Source organism: Paramormyrops kingsleyae, chromosome 22 (genome assembly GCF_048594095.1).
Source record: "Paramormyrops kingsleyae isolate MSU_618 chromosome 22, PKINGS_0.4, whole genome shotgun sequence".
Classification (NCBI taxonomy): Eukaryota; Metazoa; Chordata; class Actinopteri; order Osteoglossiformes; family Mormyridae; genus Paramormyrops; species Paramormyrops kingsleyae.
The window spans coordinates 4587496-4614869 of record NC_132818.1 but is presented as its reverse complement, the minus strand read 5'-3'; the positions used below and the strand labels follow the sequence as shown (position 1 = coordinate 4614869).

The window sequence follows — 27374 nt, the reverse complement described above, 5'->3', positions numbered from 1 at the left end:
AAAGCCAGATTGCATGCTGCCAGGTCTTGCTTTCATTTGGCTTTCTGTCTGTGCTGACAGGTGTTTCATTTCAGTTAAATGTAAATAGGCGGTTCAGTGATACAGTTCTGGACGTGTGAGTCAGCTGATCATAAATCAGCGCAGATCCAGACCAAATTTTTCTTCAGTAGCTATTTTTACATGCCCAAACATTGTGAAATGTGGCGTTAAATAGGTCATTTCATCTGAGACTAAAAAAATACTCTCTCTCCTTCATCATTGAGTTAACCTCTGATTCACAGCCATTTTTCATCACAGTCAATGAGATCCATCTGTGTAGCTGAAGTTCCTCAGTGCACCTCTATGGTACACAAAGGCACCTTATTCAGGTTGGGCACCAGTGAGGGGAAAATATTGTCTGTGGAATTATAGTGGCTCATAGGGAATGGATTCTGACCCTTCGCGGATTGTATTTCTCATGTCTATTTTGTCTGTTGTGCTTGACACATTTCTCCTAAAGCGTTCCATTTGGCTTTTAGGATTTATGATTTAATCTGCACAGTGGATCTGAAATGCATCACCTTGCATGCATTTATGCTTGAAGCGCTCTCTCCCTTAATGCAACACTCTGATCGATGAAACGGCTGGCATGTGCGCAGCTTGTTCCCTGCTGATGCGACCAGCAGCTGTGGAAAATGTGGAGTGACTGCGTTAAGTTGACGCAGCACCCTGTGTGACTGTGGCTAAGGGTTGACAGCAGAGTATATTGAGTTCCTGGGCTGTTCGATGGACCTCTGAGTGGAGAATATGGAGTAGTGTGTGATATTTCTTCAGTCATAACAGACTTGCGGGTCACATTCTACAGTCGAGTGAAATTGGACCTGTCACATCAAGTGCCTCGATCCAAAAGATCAACAAATATAAATGAAAATAGAAAGAGAGAGACAAAAAAAAATTAATGAAACGGTGTTAGTATTCAGCGAACTCTGTCCAGCTTCAAGTAGGGCATCTACTGGAGTGAGATACAGTTTAGCCATAGATGGAATCCATTATTTTTTTTCTGGAGTTTGTTATTTTGACAGAACTGCTACTCTTCTGGGCCTTTCCTGTCCCCAAAGCTTTATCTGATTTGTATCTTTATTCGGTGTTTAGTATGTAACAAAATATAACTTGCAGGACTCAAACTGTGTTTAACAGTACAGCGGTTTTCCAGAATTTCTCTCATGGTAACATGCTAACAGAAGGAGACACTGCTGCAGAATGGCATTGCTGGCCTGACCTGTCTTAACATTTTATTGGTGTTAATGATCAAGGGATAGGAATCCAATTCAGCAGTGGAAGCATTTAAGGTGTTTTTTTTTTATTACAAGGAACGTTAATAGATGCACCTTGTTCTGATAGAAACATAGCTGTGAATAAGCACCGTGAGAGGTGCATGTTCCCAGCTTAAGTTCCGGGAATTCTGCGTTAATGTCATCTGAGTCTCTTAATGAATCTCATTGGAAAGCGACTGACTGGCTCGCCTCTCCTCCAGGAAAAACTTTCCACTACAAAGCAAAATACTTTTGTAACTGTATAGGATGCCTCCAGTTTAGTGGTGAGAGAGAGACCATAGCCTAAATACTTCCAGTTATCAATATGTCGTTTACCTCAGTTCTGCACAAACACGCATCTAAACGCTGATGTTAGCTAGCAGGCTGTACAGCTCACATGTAAAATAGAATGATGTTGTATCATCTGAAATGCCACATAGGGCATGATATAACCAAACAGAATGTACACTGTATAAAGATGTTATATAAACTCTACATTAGAATATCAGTCTTCAAACAGCTGAAATATTATATATATATATATATATATATATATATATAAATTAAACAAAACAATGACTCATTTCCTAAATGTGTTTTTGCATCCCTCTAGATGAGCTCTTCTATGTGGATTTACATAGATTGCTTAGCTATCACAGCTTAGCTTTTAATGGACCAGCTTATGCCTTCTGTACATGATTACGTGCTTCTTAGCTGCCCATTTGCCACGGCCAGATGTTATAGATAGATGTTTTACAAAGACAGCAATCTGAATGTGTGTGTCTGTCATGCCTCAATCCCCATGTCTCAATTGTCCTTTACAGATTGTAGCGTTTTGACAGTCAAACTTATGTGAGACTATCGAGCTACGCTTGCATTGCACTGTGTGTTGATTGAAAAGTGTGTTAAAACTTAACCATTTCCTGTCAGGCATTTACTGGTCCCAGCTTCTTTTTGCATGACTTGTTGGCTGCTACATATAGGGGCGTTGCAGATGAATGGGTTCCTAAATAGAGAAAACGCAGACATTGAATAGAAAAACTAAGCAAGGGGAGGGATATCAAAGGGATCAAAGGATTAACATAAGGACTGGTAAGTCTGAGTGTAATGGGCAAATATGAAATCCTCCTCTTGTAATTCCTTACCTCACCACTAGGGTGCCACTTCAGCAGCTGTGTGAGCTTTTATTACGTGAAACACTGCAATAGCTTCTTCCACCAGGACTGATCTGTATATGACACAGAGATTTATTTATTCAACGTTATATCTGCCTCTAAAAAATTTGGACAAAAGTTTCTGGTATCTGCCAAAAAAAAGGAATTTATTTCACACATTTCATTATATAAAAGCCACAAAGAACAATCGAAAATGTTTTTTTTTTTTTTTACAAATGTCTCCATGACAAAGTGTTTTGATTGAGGAGAATTAAAATGTTGGTCAGGATTCCCCATGGTGATGAACCCTGGTTGGGGTGGGGGGCTCGGGGCTTGATCTCGTGTATCACTGCACAGTCTGGCACTATGGTGATGACCCCGGGGTGGGGGTGTTTGATCACGTTTATCATTGTGCAGTCTGTCCCCATGGTGATGACCCCTGGTTGACGGGGAGGTGATCACATGTATTATTGCACGGGTGATGGCGTGGAGTCTGGTGAATTGTTGGTGTATTGCTATTTTGAGGCAGCGGAAAGCAGTTGTGTGATTGACTAAATCCTGGTCTAAAGTCAATGGTGCAGTTTTTCACTGTTATTTAAAGGGCACATTATCAAGACGATAACATGTACCTACAAAGGTAAATGCACAGCACACGTACACTGCTCGCTACGCACATAGCTATACTGTACATAACAGAACACAAACATGAAAAACGTTAAAAATAAAAAGATTACAAAGTGAAAGAATGACTATATCCTGCACCCCATATTTAAAAAATGCCGCAAAAATTGGTCTTTCTCAAAATAAAATGCTTAAAACACCGAAACTTGCACCACATGCACAAACATGGTCAAGTTTAAAAGCTCAGACCCTTGGGGACAATCAATAGAAATCTTGTCTTGATCAGTTCAGTGACCACAGCATTTGATCAACTTTTCCCACAGTCTTGAAAACAGATGAAACAGTCATTAAAAACAATGGTCATGTGGTTCAAAGAAAAGCTATGCCACTACACTACAATAAAGAATCCACGGTTAACCTGATTTCCACAAGTCTGCTTCTTAGTTTTATTACGTAGCAACGTTTACAAAAAAGAACATTAGTATTTCCTAAAGTGCAAATTGTGCTCTGTTGCCAACTTAAATAAAATAAGCAAACCAATCATAAAATATCACTGTGCACCCCAACTAATCATTTTTAGTCTAGAAGTACACGAGTGTCCAGTACAAACCATGCAATGGAGTACAGATAAAACTTTTAAGCAGTAATTAACCAGACTTCAGAAAGAATGCAAGTCTGAAGACTAGTTTGTAGAGTTTTGAGTGTTCAGACGTAAGAGAAATCAGCACTGGCTTTACATACATTGAACTCTGCAGTTTTGCTTTTTTTCTTCCTTCAATGTAAAGTTCAGTGACGGTAGATCCCCACAAATGTGACAATTTGTGAATAACAGGCACCTTCAACCTCAACTCATAACCGTCTGTTAGCCCGGACAATAACATAAAGTGTATCAATTACCATTTATTAAATAAACAGTACTGTACTGTACTGTACACTTTGCATATCAAATTGCTTTGTCATTTCCTATCTAGACCTTTTATATAATATACAAACCATTGTATGTCTGTAGATGACCTACAAGGTTTGTGATAAAAGTTTAAGACGTATTAAGAATAAATTAGGAGACTGAGCTTCCAATGCATTTTGAGGTCCACATGTAAGCTGTACTGGAGCAGGAGCTACAGAACAGCGACACAACTTAGCAACAACAACTTCTAACAAAGAAGGAACCTAAGGAGACTATTCAAGGACCATAAGTGCAACATAAGAACATCAGGAGAGGTAGAGAGGGTTAGGGTTAGTATTCATGGAACAGATGGGTGTCGAGGCATTTCATGAAGGTAGAGAGGGAGTCAGATAACTGGATGTGGTTCAGCAGCTCGTTCCACCACCAGGGAACCACACAGGAGAACCATCTGGAGTGAGTCTTCTCACACGGTGGAGGGGGTGCCAAGCGGCGGCGGTTTGCTGACCGAAGAGGGTGAGATGGGATGTAGGATCATGAGTGTCTCTCTATAGCGAGTGTGTATTTGCTAGAAAAACACTGCTTTGATTCCCAAATCTCTCCTCAGGGGCATCCCTGCAATTCCATGTGCTTTTTAAATGTCACCACCAGCTCACCTAATTACCTTAATTGGCTTAATAACTTGATGAGGTATTGATTAGCTAAATGTAATATGTTAGTGGTTGGGTCAAACACATGGGTATTTTAGTGGTTTAATGCAAATGCTTGGGCGAGTTTAGGTTTTGAAGGCTATGCTAACAAACTTTGAAAGAGATGAAGATAATTTAAAAAAATTCTGTGGCAGCCTACAGTTTTTTTTACTTTTGATAGCATTAAGGGACAAATTCTGTGGCGGCCTACAGTTTTTGTACTTTTGATACATTTAGGGACAAATTCTGTGGCAGCCTACAGTTTTTGTACTTTTGATAGCATTAAGGGACAACTTAGCACAACTGCAGCATTTTGTTATGATAGTAAGTTTCACATTCATTTGGTTTATCTTTCATTATTCATCATGGCTGCATGTGATAATCACTCATGGCCTTTGAAAAAAAAATCTGCATCAAGAGGTAAATAGACAAACTTCCAGGGGTCTGCATGGGGTCACGTGGCTTCAGTACTTGTGGTCGAATGGGTTCAGTGCTTGTCACCATCCTGAGTGACAGAATCTGATGAGGACTCCAGACAGAATGCAGAATCCCTCCGTTTGGATCCTCACAGCCAACTGTCACCTCCCCAAAAATAGGGTATTGATGCACACACTTTTGTGCAACAATTGTGGCTTGATTTTGAGCAGCAGACTTTTATTAATTTAAATTATTTATCACCTTTAGATTAAATTCATGCATCCACAGTGCCAGCTTGCTATACAGCAATACAACTTACGGCCAGACTAGAACCACTGCAGAGAACACATGATACCCTGAATACAGATAGCAGTCAGTTTTAAAGATAGATGAACATTTTCAAGATTGATTTGTTTTGTAATGAATTAAGAACTGTCCATTTTTCCTGTAAATGTAAACACTGGAAGAGGATCAACTAAACCTATTTAGGATATGTAAATATTATAATCTGATATATATGATAATGCTTTGTAATGTTTACTGTGTTTTCCATAAAAAAAATTCTGGTTTGTCAGTATTGCAGTTGATAAGATGAGGAACTCTGCACAAATTAAAATCTATTAAATTTAATTAGAAGGACTTTGACTACTGATCGGCTCTTTGTCAAGATATGTAGATCCAGAGCTGATAAAACTTCCGGGTTCAATCAAACAACTCACTAAATGCTACAATCAGCATATCTTTTAGTGTGTTTAAAATGATTGTTTATGTTTTATGGGTCGGACTCTGTATTATCAATATTCATAGAGTGCCTTCATTTTAAAGCTGTTTGGGCTTTTCTTCGGGCAGCATTCCCAATCTCAGTTAATTAATTGCATGGGCAATGCAGCCAGCTTGGAGCAGGGGTGCCACTGTCTCTGGATATATGAATATACTGTATGAAGGGGTCTGGCTTTTCAGTGACAGGCTCTTGGATAACAATTTGTGGATCTTTCACTTATATAACATTTGGACTGAAAAACAGTGAGATCATTAATACAAGTGCAGTTTCTTTTTCTTCATGTCTTACATGATGAAAGAAGCAGATAGCTGTCTCTTTAAAAGCTCTTTAAATACAAAGTCCATATCTATAATAACAGGATCAAAGTGGACTTTTTTATTATTCTGCATTTTAAAATGATATCCATTCTAGTCACTGTGATCTTGTACGGGAATGGTGGTGTGGAAGATGGATTGATGGATGGCTTTATATCTAGGCTAGTGAAAATCTTTGATTTCTGTTTTATTATTGGTTTTAAGTGTGCTCCTCTTTTAAAATAATTCTGTCTATCAGGCAGAGATTCATGGATTTTTCATGTCCAGAAAAGCGACAGATGGGTTACAATTGGAAGCCAATCAAGATCGAAATATTAGGAATGAGGAAATCCCTTTGTTTTCTAAACAATGTAACTGGGGCATCAGTTGCAAAAAGTACAAAATCAAGGGGAAGCTTGATTCGGGAAAGAGGAGCAGCAGACACAAGCTGAAGCCCAGCAAAGCTCGGCCTGGAAAATGAGCATAGCTTTGAAGCGGCACCTCAGAAAAAGGCAGAGCTTCAGCATCCTCAGAAAATCCTGCACATTGTGAGCTTCGCAGAGCGGCTGTTCAGGAAGGTTCTACCACAGAGAAGCTGCCTTTTGAGCTAATGCACAAAGGTGCCGGACCTGCTGTATGGTGTACAAACCTGGACCCCTGTGCAAAGGAGACGGTGATGCGTGATTCCGAAAGGTTTAAATTTAGATGAAGCCACAGGATGCTTTCAGCCCACGACTGTCTGTTGGTATGGATAGCTGTCTCCTGGGATTCATTAGGTCAGATGACCACTCTAACACTCAAGAAATATAAGGTCATTTTAGAGGATCAGTTGCACCCTGTGTGTAAACACTGTTCCCTATTGATGTTCCCATATTCTAGGATGTTAATGTCCCCACATGTCCCGATAAACAAATTCAAGAATGCTTTCATGAACACCAAGATCAAGTTAAATACCTTCCCAGTCACTAGCTTGAAGCATCATTGAAGCTTGATGGAAATACAACATGCAAAACAGATTTCCTACTTGATCCCTCACAGTATTAGAGAGATTTTTGGTTGAAGAACTGTCCAGTATCCCACTACACATACATCAGAACCTAATTACTGTGATTTAGTAACAGTCTGTTCAGCCACATCTTGAAAGTTCTTCAGCACCTGCAGAAGATGGCTTAGAGGTTAGTGGAGTCTCATAATGTTAATACACAGCAGAAGCCTGTTTTATCTGACATTTGAAGAGCGCCTGGCTAATGGTTTTCACACCTAAAATGAGGTTGACTACAATCAAAGATAAATATATTACTGTAGTTCAACTTATTTTTCTATTTAGCTTTTTTCCCTATTTACACTCCTAATGAGTTACATTGAATCTGTAAGAATCAATGAGGTCTTTGCCATAAAGCAAAGATCCCTTGTACCTTCTAAAGTCATGGGCAGTTTAGCCATAGTCGACTTTAAATGTAGCTTTATAACATAATAAGCAAAATAAGATCTTGTGATTTAGTTTTTCATGATGGCTTGTGATTGAATTTTATTCATGATGTTAAAACAGCTCAGTTCTGGGGCAATTTAAACAACTGATCAATTAAGATTATTTCAGCAGTCGTTTGACCCATAATGTACAGGCAGTGAATGGCATTCTGGCACAGAAGATACATAGGAATGAAGGTTTCCCTTCAGATTTTAGGGGATCAAGAAGATGTAGCTCAACGGGGCATCCCCCTTCACGTCAAGCTTGGTGACACATCTGATTCTAGGCCAAAAAGAAATTTCTCTGATTATGGAAAATAAAAACAAGGTTTCACAGATAAAAATAAACTCACTGTGGTCAGCCAGAGGCAGTGAATGGCTCAGTCAGCTAAGCCTCTGTGCCGGTGAACAGAAGGTGACTGATTCAAACCCCAGCCTTGGCAGAACAGCACAAAGCCCTTAACCCTCAGCTCCAGGGACACCGGCCATTGGCTGACCCTGTGCTGCGACCGCCATGCTACGGAGAGCAAGATGGGGGGGGGAGGCAAAGAGAAGAATTCCAGTATACCTGTAGAGGGTCTGGAGTCTATCCCTAGAAGAACAGCACAGAAACCAGGGAACACACACTGTTTCCAGATAGAGGAGAAGATGCAGAATCAGAAGTGAGCACAGGGGAACATGCAATGTCTGCACATGCAGCAGTCAGGCTAGGAACTGAGGAATCCAGCCAAAAGGCATGAAGCCAACAAGCAAAAAGTAATACAATAAACAAATAATGAAAAATCTATATAATATAAGCCATGGATTAGAAAGATAAAATGTGTATTTAATTTAAAGCCCTTCTAAACCTGTAGTGTCACATGGATTTATTTCTGCGCCCACATTGAATTACTCAGTGACTCCATCTATATTGTATAATTCTATACTACAGTGGAGACATTTTAGAGTTTATGAATAGCCCCGAAATACCTGTTATGTATGCAGTAGCAAGGTGATTTATTGTGAACCAGTCTGTGCTTGGTGTGACTTGCTATTCTTCACGTATAACAGAATATTATGTCACAAACTGCCTTTGAACGTCTCGCTCCTAAAGACCTTGAAGGTATAACAACAATTTGAATCATTTAATCTGAGTGATAAATGCAGATTAAAGGCACTTTAATTGTCTGTGTCAATCGATCTATGAGGGGGCTTCAAAAAAGAAGCTCATGGAAAAAATGGCATTTAAAAAGAACACTGAAAGATATATACTTAATTTTTCAACATACGCTCCATCAAGGCCGAGACACATTTGTAAGCGATGATACCAGCCATTAAGTCCATCCCTAAAGAATTGAGAGTGTGGGGACTTTATCCATGCCAGTGTAGGCTATTTTTTATTATCAACTGAAGAGAACTGAGTGCCCTTTAAATTTTTTTAAGATTAGCAAACAAAAAGAAGTCAGCAGGAGTCAGGGCTGTATGGTGGATGCCTGATGATTTCCCATGGAAACTCTCGCAAAACTGCCCTTGCATTGTCATGGTGGAGAAGGACTCTCTGGTGAAGCTTCCCTGGGCGTCTTCCTGCTAAAGCTTTGGCTAACTTTCTCAAAATGTCTTATAATAAGCAGATGTTTTAGCTCTTTGGTCCTCCCGAAATTCAACAAGCAAAATGTCTTGAGCGTCTTGAAAAACTGTAACTAAGACCTTGTACCTGACTGGTCTTTTGCTTTGACTGAACCACTTCCAGCACTTGTAGCCATTGTTCTGATTGTGCTTTGTCCTCAGGGTCATGCTGGTAAAGCCACGTTTCATCCCCTGTGACCCGGAGTCTTTGGGGTCTTGATCCCGCTTGTTTAAAATTTCCATTGAAAGATCTGCAGCTGAACTGGGAACAACGATTTTGGGCCCCATTGAGTGGAAAGTTTGCTCAACTGCAGCTTTTCAGTCAGAACTGTAAGATGAACCAACTGAGATGTCTTGGGTGTTGGCTGTTTCTGCTGTTAATTGTCAGTCCTTACCAATTAGGGCACAAACACCATAAATTATTTCCTGACAAACTGAGGTGGATGGTCCTTCATTGTAGGCGTCACCTTCAGCATCATCGTGTCCATTGTTAAAATGAGTTATCAATTTGTAAACTGCTGAATCTCACACACACACGTATCCATATATATATATATATATATATATAATTTTTTAGCAGCTTATAGGACCTGTGTGCTGTGTGGTCAGTTTAATGAAGGAAAAATAATTAAGCAAATAAGAGCAATCTTTGCAGACAGCAGCAATTCATCATTGCATTGTTCATTGATTTTTTTTCTCCTGGAATAATTGAGAAGCAAGGGATATAGCTTATTACTCAACATCAATTCCATGTTTGAAACAGAAACAAAAATAGAAATAACATCAATATCAGCTGCAATCTGTACTGCCAAAACAATTAATACCACCCAAACCCAGCAGCTCAGAGTAATAGCTTTTATTTGGTAATATATTTGACAGAAAATGAGGGGAGGTTGGTTTCGCTTCACGCAGATATGTATAATACACTGTCACTGGTTTGCTTCAAAGATGACAACAGTCAGTTTGATGGTCAAAGTAATTATTTCTTGTTGCCAACGCAGATAATTTGTGAGGGTCAGAATAGTTTCTTCAAGTGCACATGGTCAGAGGATATCTTACAATGAAATGCTTCATGCCGTTTGATAGCTGCCCCATTCAGCAAAGGAGGGAAAAGGGAGAGTTTCTGATGTTGAGAGCAATGGTGCAGCATGCATTTCATAGCACTGGCGGTACCAGTATGTTCCCTTAAAGGCAATGAAGCCATAACTATATGCAGTGAAATCTTTATTGAGATTCCCTAGTACTGCCTCTGGAATCTAAAAAATGGACTCAACTTAAGCAACAAGAAAACTGCTCCTTTGGCTGTTTTCTCTTTTTATCTCTCATGTGTTGTTCCATGGTTTACTCTACCAGTTACATGCTTTTCATTGAGTTCTATGCAACCATCTCCATGTCATCCTCTTTTTGCATTGCATGTATTTTCATGCTGGTCATAGGACTTCATTCATGTGGTTCTTACAGGTGTGTGCTGCTCTCTGTCTCTTCCAGGGACCTGATGCCCTCCACACTGGAGGGTCAGATCACCATGGAGAAAACGCCCAGCTATTTTGTTACCAACAACGCCCCGAAGCGCATCCATACCATGGCTAGAGACATCAAGCTGATCATCGTTGTTCGCAACCCAGTGACCAGGGCCATCTCGGACTACACCCAGACTCTATCCAAAAAGCCAGAGATCCCGAACTTCGAGGTTCTTGCCTTTAAGAACCGGACCCTGGGGCTGATCGATGCCTCGTGGAGTGCCCTGCGGATAGGCATCTATGCCCTACACCTGGAGAGCTGGCTGCAGTATTTTCCACTCTCGCAGATGCACTTTGTCAGCGGTGAGCAGCTCATCGTTGACCCAGCGGGAGAGATGGCCAAAGTTCAGGATTTCCTGGGGCTCAAACGCATCGTCACAGATAAGCACTTCTACTTCAACAAAACCAAGGGTTTTCCGTGTCTGAAAAAGCCCGAAGACAGCAGCACCCCCAGGTGTCTGGGTAAATCCAAGGGCAGGACTCATCCCAAAATAGACCCTGATGTAATACGACGGTTGCACAAATTTTACAAGCCCTATAATATGATGTTTTACCAAATGACGGGACAAAACTTTCAGTGGGAGCAGGTAGAGACCCAGTAAGAGGACACTTCTGTCCAGCTAAGAGGCTCCTCTGCAGGTAGATGCACCAGCTGTATCTCGTTAAATGATGTGAGAGTGTCTTATGTCAGGCCTCATAGCTTTCATTGCGACTCAACCAATGACATTACTGATCTCATCTGACCCAATGCTGTAGGTGTTTGTGCAATCATGATGTACATACTATACACAAAATATATTTTTCATTTGTAAACTGGACATGATTTTGCTTCTCTCTCTTTCTTTTTTTAAATAAAGAGTTGATATATAAATGAAGGCATACAACCTGCAACAGTGCATGCAAATAATTAAGTGTCCTTAATAATGTATGTGATTTGCTACTGGAATACTGTTCATAAAATTCAGTTGTTGTGTAAGTTCACTGTTCCTGAATTAATGAAGAAAGACACCAGAGAACAAATACCGGATGGAGTAATCAAGGTAATCGCTCCTTGATTAATACTCCCACACATTTCACTTTATGATTGTTATTATTTTGATACACATTTGCCATATGTTTATCAGCAAAGCCAGTTTAATATCCCATATTATGATGGTTCATTGCTCAGCACTTATTTTTGTGAGCATTTCACTGCTGCAATGAAAAGAAAACATGTATAAGAAAATAATGCATCACATTATGTCAGAGTCCCTCACTAATTGTGACAATCAGCTTAGTGTTCAGCATATGAACGGGCTCAGCTCAGCGCGGCAGTGCTGCGGCTGGTGTGCGCGGTTTCAGCCATAGACGACTGACGTGCCTTTCGGACTCAGGGCTTGTCAGTCTTTCACACAGGACGGCACCGGCCTGCTGCTTAATATATTAGCACAAGTTTGATGCTCTAATAACAATAATAATAACAATAACAATAATAAAAATAATAACAATGGTGAAGTTACAAAAGGTATCATAAAATATTTTTTTACAGAGGGGTAATGGATTGCACTATTATCCATATAGACAGAAGTATCACATCTTTGAAGGGGTTTCCAGCATTTTTTCCACCCGAACTAGACATCAGATTAAGTGAAGGACTTTAATGTGAAGTTTCCCAATTGATCAGCGACACTTTCTTTTGTCTTGTAAACGGAACGGCAGAGGATGAACTGTTCATTTCACAAGTTTGAAGAATATTCACACCAAGGATACCCTCCACAAATGCTGGGTACAGTCCCAGCAACCATCCGCTGCTTTAATAAAGAGCTAATACAGTATACAGAATGGAGTCTCTTCTTTCCCTTTCTTCTGCATGTGTGTGTATATACACATATATCACAATAACCTGAACTTTCTTCTCAATTTAGCAACATTTTGTGTGGATAGGAAGGTAAAACTGGGAAACTACTGCTAAGAAACTGAAAGAAGCAAATGCCGTTTCAGCAACACACGCTCCTTGTGGCTAACTTACAGTTAGCACGTCTTGGTACCGCAGATACACACTTTTAATTTTGTGTTGAAAGTCGAGTCGGTGATTCGAGTCGGACATTCTTTTTATTCTGTGGGTAACACCACGCTATCTGTCCTTAGGAGATAAGGCGACAAACTTGGGAAATGGGAACTGGGCAGGAGAAATCAAATGAGAGCTTTTCAAAAAAGTAATTAACAGTCTCTCATTCTCTTTCGACACAAATCAAATTAAAATTAAATAAGGGTTTTTCAATTGCATCTTTAAAATGTATCTCAGAGGTGGTTCTGAGTGTAATTATTTTAAGGAACACTAGCACTTCTGAGCTTCATGTGACTTCAGTCTTGAAATTGCCCGGCTAAGTTGCTGAGCGGCAGTGATCCAACCAATCATTTCACCCTACTGTTGTATCATTGTATTTATTGCCTCCTGACCTTAATTGGTTTTTTGTTTGTTTGTTGTTTTGACACAATTTTGCTAAAAAGAACTGGTGTGATACCTGCAGTGTATTGTAGGGAACATGCTCCAAATGCACACAGTGACATACTATGGGCGATTTAGAGACGCCACCTGAGCACCTGGAGAACGTACACACAGTAAGATACTATGGGCGATTTGGAGGCGTTGTCATGTCTCTCCGTCCAGCCCTGTCGTGGACCACGCCCACCTCGTTAACCCTGTGTCAATTCCCATCGTACCAGCTGTCTTGCATTTATTCTGATATAATGTCCTGTATTTAGTCCGTGTTCAAGTCTGTTTCCCCAGGTCTGTCATAGACGTATTCACCGTGTTGTTTTGCCCGCAATAAACCCCGTTGTTTTTGGATCTCCGTGTGCCTGACCCTGCTTCCACGCTTTCTGTTCGCTCGCCCTGCACACGGTCATGACAGTATGACAGACCTCCGAAATGTTTATAATGTCCCGACCGCTGCGTCGCTGCCTTCCGAGGCCCCTGCTACGTCCCCGTTTGAGACTTTCTTCGCCCTCCAGGGGCTTTTCTGGAGGGCAATGGATGACTTGACGGTGCAGGAGCCAGCTGTAAGAGCATTTCGCAGCATTCACCCCGAAGTCATCACCCCTCGAGCTGGAGAACATCGCAGATAATCTGAGGAGGCTCCTCTGGTTAAGGACGGAGCGGCACCAAGCAACAGTGGAGCCAGTCTCGACAGTAGACGCCCCGGCTCTAGCGTTACCTGTGCAGGCAGTCCCTGTAGTGCCCTCTGATGTCCCTGACCCACCTGTTCCTGACCTGCTTGTTCCGGCAGCTGCCGCGCCACCTAGCGAGGCTCCGGCTCTGCCCCCTGCCTCGCCTGAGGCTCCTGCTGCGGCCCCACCTCCTGCACCGCCCGAGGTGCCTGCTGCTCCACCCGAGGTCCGAGCGCTGCCCATTGTTGCTCCGCCCGTCTCTGCTCCGGCCGAGGCCCTGCCTCCGCCTGCGGCCCGGATCTCTCCGCGCCTGATGCTCCGACCCCGGCTGCGCCTAGACATCCTGGCTCCACACACTTCCGCCATCGCCCCAGAAGGGTCGATCCCGGCCAGAACCCCGCATGTCGGTGTCCCGTAAAAGGAGAGGACATAGGCGCAGGGGTCAGGTCCCACCCACCCTGCGTTTTCCCCGGGCTTCTGCTCGGCTGTTGCCTGCGGGTCCCCTGCCGTTGCCTCGTCAGCCGCCTGTGGTCCCGCCACCGACGCCTCGTTGGCCGCCTGCGGGTCCCTCCACTATGGCTCGTCAGTGGGCAGCGCCTCCGCCTGCTGTGGCTGCGCCGTCCCCTGCTACGGCTTCCCCTTCCTCCTTGCCTCACCATGGCGCCCTTCTGCTCCCTCCTTGCCGCCACTGGTGCCCCCTACGTCTTCCTCCTTGCCCCCTCTGTTGGTCCCTCTGGCTTCCTCCTTGGCCCCTTCGTGCTCCCCTCCGGCTCCTGCCTCACGGCCGCCTGGGGTCCCTTCAGCTTCGGCCTCTCGGTCACCTGCGGCCCCTCTGACTGCCACCCGTCACCCGCTGTGGCTCCCTCGACCTCCCCCTTGCCCCCCCGGCCTTTCCTGTCTGGCATCCCGTGTTTGCTCCTCATCCCTCTATCCCTCCTGTCTCGGCTCCTCGTCCCCCTGTGGTTTCTCCATTCACTCCTGGTCCTTTTGTCCCTTCCTTTGGTGTTCTCCCTGTGTCTCCCTTCCTGGTCTACCTGTCTGCATTTCCCATCTTGTGTCATGTATTGTCTTAGCTTTCACCCCTGTGTGTCACGCCCCGCTCCGTCCGCTCCCGATGTGTGCCACGCCCACCTCGTTACCTCGTGTGATTCCCTGATTGTCTCTTACCTGTGATTCGTTACCCTTAGCCTGTGTCTTGTATTTAGTCCGTGTCTAAGTCAGTGTACCCCAGATCTGTCATTGTAGTGTCCGTACCTGTCAGTCTGCGTGCAATAAACCCCGTTACCCTGACTTCCTGGCTGCTTTCGCCTGCTTCCCTGCTCGCTTTAAGCCCGAACGTGACAGAATGACAGATCTCTACGACAACACAGCGCGGCAGACCGAGCACCAGAGACTCGGTCTGCTGCAAGAGGCTGTGTACTGGCGCTCCCAACCTGAGGTACTCGAAGACCCCATCGCCCTGGAGCTGGCCACCCGGGGCGCGGACCTCCTCACAAAGGAGCGCCCGCAGGGACAGCAGTACCCGCTCGAGCGTGCACGCAAGTGCCTACGCCACCTGCGTGAGCGTCTCTCAATGCAGAGAGACGAACGCGTTGCCCGTAGCCTGGGCGACGTGTTCGCGACGGCTCCGCCTTCCGCCGCTCGCGGAAAGAAGAAGCGGGGAAAGAAGAGGGTTGAGGTGCAGCAGGAGGAGACCCCTACTCTCTTCCTAGGCGCCTGCTCCCTTCTCCCTGCCTGGGACGACACCACTGCTGCCCGCCTGGTGAGCCTCCGCCCGGAGAAGCCGCCTCCTTTGGAGGCTTATTTCTATCGGCCGGAGCGCCTGGGTCTCGGTGGGATACGTGCCGTGAGAGACTCTATTCCACGGGTCTCTAAAGCCCAGAAAGGGACAGCGCCAACGCGCTCGGCGCCCCTCCTGCCTGCTCCGGACCTGCATGTTCCGGATCTGCCCGCGGCTGCGCTGCCTGCTGCCGCCGCCGATCTGCCCGCGGCTGCGCTGCCTGCTGCCGCCGCCGATCTGCCCGCGGCTGCGCTGCCTGCTGCCGCCGCCGATCTGCCCGCGGCTGCGCTGGCTGCTGCCGCTGTCGCCGCTCTGCCCGCGGCACCGCCCGCTGCTGCTGCCGCCACCGCCGATCTGCCCGCGGCTGCAACGCCTGCTGCTGATGCCGCCTCTCTGCCCGCGGCACCGCCTGCTGCTGATGCCGCGATGCCAGCAGCTCCGCCTGTCCTGCCTGACCCGCTTGTCCTGCCTGCTGCAGCTGCCGCCGCTCTGCCCGCGGCACAGCCTGCTGCAGCTTCCGCCGCTTTACCAGCGGACCCGCCTGTCCTGCCTGACCCGCTTGCCCTGCCTGTCCTCCCTGCTGCAGCTGCCGCCGCTCTGCCTGCGGCACCGCCTGCTGCAGCTTCCGCCACAATGCCAGCGGCACCACCTGACCCGCCTGTTCTGCCTGCAGTCCCTGCAGCTGCCACCACTCTGGCTGCGGCACCCGCCGCGGTGCCCCCTGCTGGCCGCGTGCTGGCGGCGCCTGCTGCGGCGCCCCCTGCTGGCCAAATGGTTGCGGCACCCGCCGAGGTGCCCCCTGCTGGCTGCGTGATGGCGGCGCCCCCTGCTGGCTGCGTGATGGCGGCGCCCCCTGCTGGCTGCGTGATGGCGGCGCCCCCTGCTGGCTGCGTGATGGCGGCGCCCCCTGCTGGCCGCGTGACGGCGGCGCCCGTCCTGCCGGCACCTGAACTGCCCGTCCTGCCGGCTCTTGAACTGCCTGTCTCGCCTGTCCTGCCGGCTCTTGAACTGCCTGTCTCGCCCGTCCTGCCGGCGCCTGAACGGCCTGTCTCGCCCGTCCTACCGGCGCCTGAACGGCCTGTCTCGCCCGTCCTACCGGCGCCTGAACGGCCTGTCTCGCCCGTCCTACCGGCGCCTGAACGGCCTGTCTCGCCCGTCCTACCGGCGCCTGAACGGCCTGTCTCGCCCGTCCTACCGGCGCCTGAACGGCCTGTCTCGCCCGTCCTACCGGCGCCTCCGCCTGCACCCAAGCCCACCGAGGCGCCCCCTGCTGGACTCATGCCCGCGGCCCTGCCTGAGGCCGCCTCTCCCGTCATGCCCGCGGCCCTGCCTGAGGCCGCCTCTCCCGTCTTGCCCGCGGCCCTGCCTGAAGCCGCCTCTCCCGTCCTGCCCGCGGCCCTGCCTGAGGCCCTGACTCCCTCGCCGTTACCCCGGCAAGGCCGACGCCCCCCAGGACCCCGCCTCTCCATCTCCAGCAAGGGACGGGGACATAGGCGTAGGGCCCGGGTCCCGCCCGCCCTGCCCCCTGGCTCGCCCGTTCGGCCCCTGGCTGTGGCTCGGTGGCTGCCTGCGGGTCCTCCGGCTCGGGGTCGGCGGTCGCCGCCGGGTCCCCCCCTGGATCCTCGGTGCCGGTCCTCGGTCCCTCCTCCGGCTCCATGTCGGTCGCCTCCGGGCCCCCCTGCTCCGGCTGGGCGTCGGACGGCGCCTTCGCCGGCTCCGGCTGCGCCTCCGCCTGCCGCGGCTTCCCCCTTCTGCCTGCCTGCACCGGTGTTCCCTCCTGCTCCCTCCGTGTCCCCTCCGTCACTCCCTCGTCCCGTTCCCTTGGCCCCTGGGTGGTCCCTTCCTGCTCCCTTCTCCCTCTCCCCTGCGGCCCCTCCGGCCGCTGCCCGTCGCCCGCCTGGGCTCCCTCGTGCTCCCCTTGTTCCTCCTCCCTTTCTGTTTGTCCCGCCTGTCTCTGTTCCTCGTCCCTTTGTTCCTCCTCCGTTCACTCCTGGCCCTTTTGTTCCGCCTGTCTCCCCTTCTGTGTCTCCCTTCCAGGTCTGTCTGTCCGCTTTCCCTGTTCTTTGTCAGGTTCTGTCCTTCGTCTCGTCCCTGTTCCTGTTTTGTGTCTCGGTCTTGTTCCCTGTTTTTGGTTGATGTTTTTGCTTTGTCTTCCAGGTCCTGTTCCCCGGTTTCGTCCCGTCCGTCGCCTCCTCTCGGGCGCGCCCGGTGTGCGCGCCTTTGGGGGGGGGTTATGTCACGCCCCGCTCCGTCCGCTCCCGATGTGTGCCACGCCCACCTCGTTACCTCGTGTGATTCCCTGATTGTCTCTTACCTGTGATTCGTTACCCTTAGCCTGTGTCTTGTATTTAGTCCGTGTCTAAGTCAGTGTACCCCAGATCTGTCATTGTAGTGTCCGTACCTGTCAGTCTGCGTGCAATAAACCCCGTTACCCTGACTTCCTGGCTGCTTTCGCCTGCTTCCCTGCTCGCTTTAAGCCCGAACGTGACACTGTGCTTGTCTTGTGTTTCGGTCTTTTCTTAAGAAGGCACAAAACCAATATCCTGAAGAAATTTTTAATGTCCCTTAAGAAATTATGGCATTTAATTCTATAAAATAAGACTGCAGAGACATCTAACTTTTATCATACAGCATATGTTTTGGTATATATATATACTGTATATATATATATATATATATATATATATATATATATATATATATATATATATATATATACACACACACCCACTATATATATATGCAAAGTTGATGTGTAGAAGGGAAGAGAGAAATCTTTTGATTTCAATCCATTTTAATCATTCACAATCATGGCCATTCAGACCTGGACAGTCACCAGCCCAGCTAAGAGTAACCTTATAGCTTGTAATTTCACTGCACTACTTTGAGTCAGTACACCATTCATGTTGATGGTTCCAGGTCCCTCCAATGGATTATTGACCTGCTAATATGTAAAATATTTCATTAAAACATTTTCACTTGAGTTATGCAAATGGAAATCATTTTTTTTGTAGCCATACTTAAACGAGCTTTTACAGGTGCACTCACGTGGATTATAAATGTTCCCCAGTCCAGAAAACTATAGGTACTTGCACAAATGTGCATTGTGCAACTGCAGTTGCAATCCATTACATTGTATGATATTTGATTAGTTATTTTGCATTCAGGGCATAAGATCTACAGCTATCTTTACATAATGGACAGATGTGGCTAAATGTTTGTAATATTTATCATTATTTGAAAAGAAATATGCTAGTCCGAATTAATTAATGAATAAGAACATGTGATTAATATGTCATGTATTCCACTTTACATTAAAAGTACTATACAGGAAGACATCCTGTGATAATCTTCTTTAATATCAACCATTTACTTGATTGTATTTTATGTATTCAGCTAATCACTTGACGTTATACGTTTAAATCCTGATAAAAAATATGTATATGCGAAGAAATTTTCATATAAAGAACTTACTTGGCATAAATAATAGTAGTAATTTGCCAAAATCAATATGGTATTCATAGTCTTAAATTGACCCATCAATAATCCAGAATGAGAAGCACAGGCCCTCAGTAAGCTGACAAATGTGCAGTGTCAGAAGATGATGCAGAGTCATCCTGATTTCACATGCTGAAGAGCATAAAAGACAAACTGCCACATGCACTCCATTCCAGCACACAAGCTACATGCTACATGCTACATGGGCACGCTCACTCAACAGTCAAACGATCAATTGATCAGTCAATCAATCTCTAGTGATTGTTTCCTTGCTTGCTCCACATTGGCATTTTCGTCTGGGTTCTGTGTCTGCCTTTCTTCCTTGATTTGTTCTGGTTTTCTTGAGTATCCGCGATTCTGCTTGCTGCTTGCCCTGTCTTGCTTTGATTTATGGGCTTGTCCTTGGCTCTTTCCATGTCAGCTCAGCACTTGAATCCAGCCCTAGTGGCTGATGCACTTGCCTTGCAGTCAGCACCCTACCACAGGCAGCGCCGAGTATTCAGACACACTCTGTGAAAGACATAAAGTCCTCCAGGCAGAAGACCTGCAGCTGTGTTTGTGTAGTTCACGGAAAGGTTTACCAGTGTCTCTGTTCCTTGCTTTGTACTTCATTGATAAAGTTTGTGTGTGTGTGTGTGTGTGTGTGTGTGATTTGCGAAAAAGGTACTAAACTGGAAAAAGTGCCAGAACTGATTTAAATATATATATTTTTTATTTTCATTTTTTCTGGGTTATTTTCAGATTTGGAACATTTCCGTATATTAAATGTCTGAAATAACTACGTAACAAACAAAAACATATTTCTAACAATCATAAAATATGACAGTATAATTGAGATATCAGCTTTGAACCTAGAACAGTGATGTAAACCTCAATAAAAGGACATGACATCCTATTTTGGAAATAGATGAAAGACACACAAGACGACTGCCTGTCTCTGCAGTCTCTACAGTAACGGGCATTTTATAAGTGATTTGCAGAGAGGTATTTCATCAGTGAACATCATACTAACTGCAACTATTGAACTCAGTATGTGCTGGACTTACTGCATCGTCTTCATTCATATCCTCATAAAATTTAATCTCACAATCAATCCACAAATTTCTCAACTGCTTCAGAAGGGGCTCACTTAGACATTCATTGATTCTCTTGGCCATGCGAGACTTGAAATGTGTTTCATGGACTTAGATCTGCTGGGAAAATTATTAGATAATGTTGTGTCACAGGACAGCACCAAAGCTCAATATGCAGCATTGCTAAATCGTACCTCCAATGATGGGGCTTTGAATCTTGCTTTTGGGCAGAGGGTGTGCCACAGTCTCTGTGCCCTGTGCTGCACCGGCATCCCGTCCAGGACGCGCCCCAGTCTCTGTGCCCTGTGCCGCACCGGCATCCCGTCCAGGATGCGCCCCAGTCTCTGTGCCCTGTGCCGCACCGGCATCCCGTCCAGGGTTCTATGTTACGTCCTGCCCACCACGTCCACCTGACCCTCCTGTTTCCTCCCTCACATGGTCATGCCTGATGCTTGTTGCCCCTTATTAGTCTATGTTTTAAAGTATCCCTTTGTCTGGTTGTTAGTTCATCATTAGTCTGGTCATTGATGTTGCACTACTTTGTTGCTTGCACCCAGTGCTCCCATTTTGATCCCCCGTGATCCCATTTATTTCCAGTCTTGGTTTATCAAGTTCAATAAAACTCCTTCTGTTCTACCTTGCCCTCCGAGTCCTTCTCCCCAGTGGTTGTAAAATTGTAATTAGTGATGGGTATGTTTGGGGCGTAACATGCTATAAACCAATCAGAATGTCATCCCCCATTCCCATTAAGAACCACGTGCACTAAAGGCCCTAAAATTGTATGTTTTTTTTTTTGGGGACAGACATTCAGTGAAAGCTATAATTTGAATTACATTTCTATACGAAATAGTATCCTAAGTTAGGAGGCTTGTGCCCCTTGAGACAGCCAATGCGAGGGGGGGGGGACAGGAACTTTATTTGTAGACAGGAACAGACGAGTTTAACGAAAGCAACGGAGAGAACAAAATAGAGCCATGTTGATGTCCGCGGGTGGGGGGGGGGGGACACCTGCCAGAGAGCGGGCAGATGAAGGTGGCTTACTTACGGAAAGAGTTTCAAACAGGGATCGGCATACGGACTCTGCGTGTTTAATGAAATTTCGCTTAGAGATTGATATCTCATAATTTTTTGCATGAGTGCAGAGTATACTGTTTTACCAGATACTGAATCCATTTGTCTGAGTCATAGTAATGCATGCATAATTCATAGCCTTATCAATTTATCAATTTGTATTTTCTCTCCTTGTTTGTCTTCAATAACCTTGTTTCCTCCTCTAGCCTAAAGACCTGTAGTTTAAGTTTAGTTTAACAATCCATCCATTCATCGTTTATCCAGGTCAGGGTCACAGGGGGGCCTGGAGCCCACCCCAGGCAGCACAGGGCACCAGGCTGGGGTACATCCTGGACGGGGTGCCACCCCCACACAGGTCACATTCATGCATGCGTAATCAAACACACAGCTTAGAAAGGCCACCTGTTTATCACAGCCATTTATTACAATAAGCCTGGAGCCAGTGTTAAGAAGGGTCTGGCACGAGGCTGTGGCCCCCCATGTATGGAATGGCAGGACACCACGGGGCTCAAATATACTCACAGAGAGACCACACGCAATTTCTCTTTGGATTGGTGGGAGAAAATGCAGTACTCTATGGAAGCCCATGCAGGACATACTGTACAGTAAGCAAATTCCACAAAGACAGTGGCGGGATTCAAACACATAACCCTGAAAATACAGTGCTGCTACCTGCTGAGCTACTGTACCACTTGGGCTTACGCAATTTAAAGTTCTTTTCCCAGTACATTCACATCCATTGGAGATTTATGTAACCTTGTTATCATTCATATTGATGAACACAGTTTTTGCTAACTAAATATTACAGAAGAATTGACTGTAAAAAAACAGATCTCCACAAATGTACAGTTCAAGGAAACCACTGGCTCTTGTCAAACATCGGGATGCTTTGTGAAGGACTTGGGAGCATTAATCTGATCTATGCCTGACAAGGTTGGGCCCAAAAGTCTTCTATTTTCTGCCCTACCTTCATTCAAGGCAGTTGTAAAAGTCCTTTCCATTTTAAATTGCTGTAAAATGCCAATTACTGCAAAGGCCAGTGGAATAGTATTGTACAAATGATGTGTATTACCATGCCTGCTGATTTTTTTATTGACTTTTCAATTCAGACCCGGTTTATAGATCTGCCTTTATCGACAAAAGATGTGAGCTGCTGTTATACATTGAGTAAAACATGACTGTATGCACTGGAGGCAGAGATGACTGAGGTTCTGCATTACTGACTGGAAGCCTGTTTGCCATGATGGTGACACATTCAATGCAATGCAACTTAAATATGAAGCCTCACTTGGTACTGTATATAGCTTCCTGCTCAGTTTTCCAAGCTTTGACTTCAAACGAAGATGGATCATGTGACTTCCAGAATTATTTGATTTTAAGCAGAGTCAATTTTATGTCGTCTTATTAAGATTAAGCTTGCCCTAATGAAAAATATTTCAGAAAATATGTTCTTTATTGCTGCCTTTCTCTGTATGTACCTGCATATGAATAAAATACAGCAGAAATTTGAGGCAAAAGGCACTCAGTTTGCTGCTGGGTTCGTTTTCAGCCTTTGACGGAAACTCCGCCAGCTTCAGTCTTTTTTCTGACTGTTGTCAGGAGCTGTACCACTCATTGAGGGGCCATGATTGACAGCACCAGTACATCATTGTTTATCAATTCACCGGCAACATCTCCTCATATCCTCTAACCTCACAAGTGCAGGGTCAGTTAGAATCCTGCCCCCACCCCACCGTCAGATTTTTATATTCTATCTGTGTTTGCTCTGGTTTCCTATGGGTGCTGTTTACTCACAAAGTCAAGAAATATGCAGTTATTTGAACTGATGTTTCTGAATTGGCCAGAGTGTGACTATGTGACTGGCATAGCTTACAGAGCTTCCCTGCTTGGTGCCCTGAGATTTCTGGGACTGGCTCCAAGGTGAACCCATACTGGGAAAGCAGTTACTCTTGTATTATAAGCAATGCAGATATTGCACTTGATTGTAGAAATTCATAATATTTACTTACTATTCTACTTCATATGTAGTATAAAATACTACTGTATTTTATTTTTTTTTTTACATTAATCGGTAGAATGAACAACAATGCTACAGATTATTTTCTGTGTTTGGGTCAGAAAGCTTATGTTCCCTGCCAAAGGCAGGCAAAGTAACCCAATGTGTGCCGTTGTCGAAAATGCAGCTGTTTGGTGAAAATGCCTGTTTTTGAAAATGTCTGATTGATGGAGTCAGTGTCACGCAATCTGCTACAGGTCACCTGCAATAAATCAAATGTCACTCGTGATAAATCAAACTGCAAGTTTGCTTGTCCAAATCCAGCTGGTGCACATTTCTACTTGACTGAAACTGATCATGGACTGTTAAGAGCTGGCGATTTATGATGTAATGCAATATTCACTGTGCTGCAAGGCAACTGCAGGCATCAATCAATCATACAAACAAATTTAGCTCAACGTTTTACCAACATTGTCAGAATATTTCAGACATTGAAGTGTGACAAAAATACACAAAATACAACATTTCCTTTGTCATTGTAATGACTACGTTAGAAATGTCAGAAGGCATTTTGATTTGTGGAATATAAGCTTTTGTATATATCAAAGACATATATGAAAAACATGATTCCCTTTTGTTGTCACAAAGTGTTTTAGAGTGAATATTTTTGTCTGGAGGGATTCCACCAATAGATAGATATAGATATATAGACAGATAGTTAGATATAGATATATAGACAGACAGATATATAGACAGACAGACAGATCAGTCAATATCTGGAAACCAGAACATTCCACGAGTCTTTCAAAAGAAGTTGATTAAATCATCCTCCTGGATTGTTGAAAATTTTGTCTATGAAAAATAAAAACTGCACAGTGTGCATAGTACATAAAAATGTCATTATGGTGAGAAATAGCAGATCTGAGTTACAGTAGTTCTCAAGATGCAGTGGTCTACCTTTTGGAAGCAGGATACTGAAGGTGGGCCACTGCAGACCTGTGTACACTGTATCATCAGTACAGGCACACTGTGTGGGCTCTTCCAGTGATCTGATAGAAGACAAAATCGAAACAAAAATATGAGAAACTCGCACAGCTATGGAATGTCAGCAATGACATTACTCCAGTTTTAATAGCATCAATGTATGGTATGAAAAAGTATCACTTTCATGCTGTTCTGTTCATTTTCTGAAAGTCTTAATCACCTTCAGCAGTAGTGTACTTTGAAATGAAAATTTGAGCATCACCGTTTATGACTTACCACAAACAGCCCGGGTCAGATTGAGATGGGGCGTCACATTCCCTCCAGCCCATTACTGTCCAAGTTGCTTCACTCCCACAGCTTCACAGGTTCCCACTAGTTTTATTGCTGCCCACACCATTGTACCAAGACATTTCAACAACTGAGTCGGCAATGCTTACCACAGTCTTCTTCTTCTGTGTCAAAAACCTTAACATTGTTCAGCCACATTGTAAGACCACCAGGCAGGGGAGTATACTAGCTCATGTGTATCTCGCATTGTAAGACCACCAGGCAGGCGAGTATGCTAGCTCATGTGTATCTCGCATTGTAAGACCACCAGGGAGGTGAGTATACTAGCTCATGTGTATCTCGCATTGTAAGACCACCAGGCAGGCGAGTATACTAGCTCATGTGTATCTCGCATTGTAAGACCACCAGGCAGGGGAGTATACTAGCTCATGTGTATCGCACATTGTAAGACCACCAGGCAGGGGAGTATACTAGCTCATGTGTATCGCGCAATGTAAGACCACCAGGCAGGGGAGTATACTAGCTCATATACTAGCTCTGCTTACTAGGGTTGCACCTGCACACAAACACATTCTTTGGAAATGCACAGATATTGCGTTATAAACAGTTATTTTGTTTTCTACCTGAGGTTTTGCATTATTCAGCAAAAGTCAGCTCCATGACTGACATGTCTGCGTTTCTTCAAATCGATTCATATCGTTGTGGGCGGCCACAAGGTATAAATGCACTTTCTGTTTGTTTTCACTGACTAGTCATTTAATTTGCTACAAATTATTTAAGAGAGATCGCTATATTCTGTAGTGGACCCACCAAGCCAGTGCACGACCGGCAGCGGACTGAGAGCTGACCTTCCCTGCCTGTCAAGCTGGGAAATTCACATGGAGAGGGAGGAGATGTCTGTCATGTGCAAATTTCTTTCGAATCCGAATACAAACCCAATTAATTCTCAAACCCACTACTCTCTTCAACTAAAGGGAATTTTTCTTTACTGCAAAGAGTTACCATTTCCAATACAAAACGAAAAGAATATTTTGATTATATAAATATTTATATTCCCCCCCTCAGTTTTCTGATCGTTTCATGTCGTACAGTTAATGTGCAGGTTGGGGGGTAGGTTCAGAGAGGCACAACATTGCATTGGCAAACAATTTTCATGGGACTTGCAGTATAAACCACACCGACTTCTGGTCATCTATCCAAATGCAGATACAGAGACAGATAATTCTGTTGGTTAAGCAGAAATGGACACAGATATGGACACAGGTCACAGATACGGATGCATATGTGGATAATGCTTATCTATAATGCTGCTTACCCCAAACAGGGCCTTTTGCTTTTTTGCCACGAAAACATTTTCCTCCAGCCAGTATCTGTCCTTCTGCTCGGCATATGAAGGAATTGGACCTGCAGGTTTTCTGACTTGTAGTACTTTTATTCATTCATTAGATGGTTTTCAATTGTCTTTGAAAATTCAGTTGTTATTGCACTGCAATTGCTAGCTACGTAACGACACCTGGAAACCCACCAAATTGACACTATTTGCAACCAGTGAAGGGAAACTAATCAGGGTGTTAAATGTCTTACAGAATAAATAATCTTAAATAAGCACAATAACCTTAGGTTGAGAAAATGAATTAAATGTGAAAAAGCATAGCCTAAAATAATTTAATTTGCAGATATTCATAATATCTACCAGTATAAGCTATGAATCAATGTATTTTGCCTTTAGATTTGAGATTTGATGTAGATAAATGCATGCATTTAAAATGGATTCAGTGCATATCTAGTGTCCTTCAAGAGGTTTTGTTAATGATGCTTTTGTTTATTTTAATATAAATACATATGCATTATTCCTTCATATAATGATGCTCTTTTGTTTATTTTAATATAAATACATATGCATTATTCCTTCATATAATGATGCTCTTTTGTTTAATGTTACTTGCTAAGGTTCCTAAAGGTTTTCCCCAGCTCCACACAAAAAGTCATTTTCAGAGGAAAAAAACATTTTGTAATCCCTCGAAAATCCACTGAAGATCCACTAATGCTGTACGTATGTCAACATGGCCCAGCGGTGCATGCGATGTAGGACAGCGAGCGCAGCAACTGACCTGCGGTCACAGAGCTGTCCTCTCATTATTTTCTCATTAAAGCAGAGCAGGACAGACTGTCCAGATAGCCTGTTCTTTACTGTAGTAACTGAATATGCCTTTTTTTTAAGCTGTACATGCTATGAGTCAGATCGTGCCCCGCTAACATGGTGTTTAGCACACGCTAATCTGTCAAAATGGGGGGGAAAAGTGCAGTCTACATTGAAAAATTCAGGAGCAGTAAATCTCATATAGACTTCTAACAAAACTTTTTGGAGCTTTTGCAATCATACTTCGTTACAATATATCTGTTGTAATTTTGCCTTCACATTATACAAACATGGTTTGGCATTTTGGTTCCCACTCAAGCGATAAACATCTTTTCCATACCTGTCAAAATATATTAGAAGTGAGAAGTAATCAGCCACCGATCTGGGACATCTCCTCCAGTCAAATCGAGTGTTAATTAAAAATTTACCTTGCTGAAAAATTTACAGCAGCTGTTTTTGAACATTACTGGCAACTAGATAAAAAGAATATTGTCCGTTCAGATTATTATAATAATAATAATTATTATTATTATTATTGCAAATATGCATCATATATAGAGTGATATGTGCTGCAATTTCTTGTGGTAACAGCACAAATTGAAACATACTTATTTTTACTTATTGTATTTATATGTGCATTTGTGCTGTCAT

The 27374-nt window shown here is 44.4% G+C and overlaps 1 protein-coding gene across 1 annotated transcript in view; it reads left to right on the top strand.

The window, feature by feature from the left end:
• hs3st4 (heparan sulfate (glucosamine) 3-O-sulfotransferase 4) overlaps positions 1-11561 on the top strand; it is a 74103-nt gene extending 62542 nt beyond the window's left edge. Inside the window, exon 2 of the mRNA XM_023816516.2 lies at positions 10712-11561. Coding sequence (XP_023672284.2) covers positions 10712-11345 — 634 coding nt within the window. The 3' untranslated portion in view covers positions 11346-11561. The remainder of the gene's footprint in view (positions 1-10711) is intronic.
• Positions 11562-27374: the final 15813 nt, after the last annotated feature.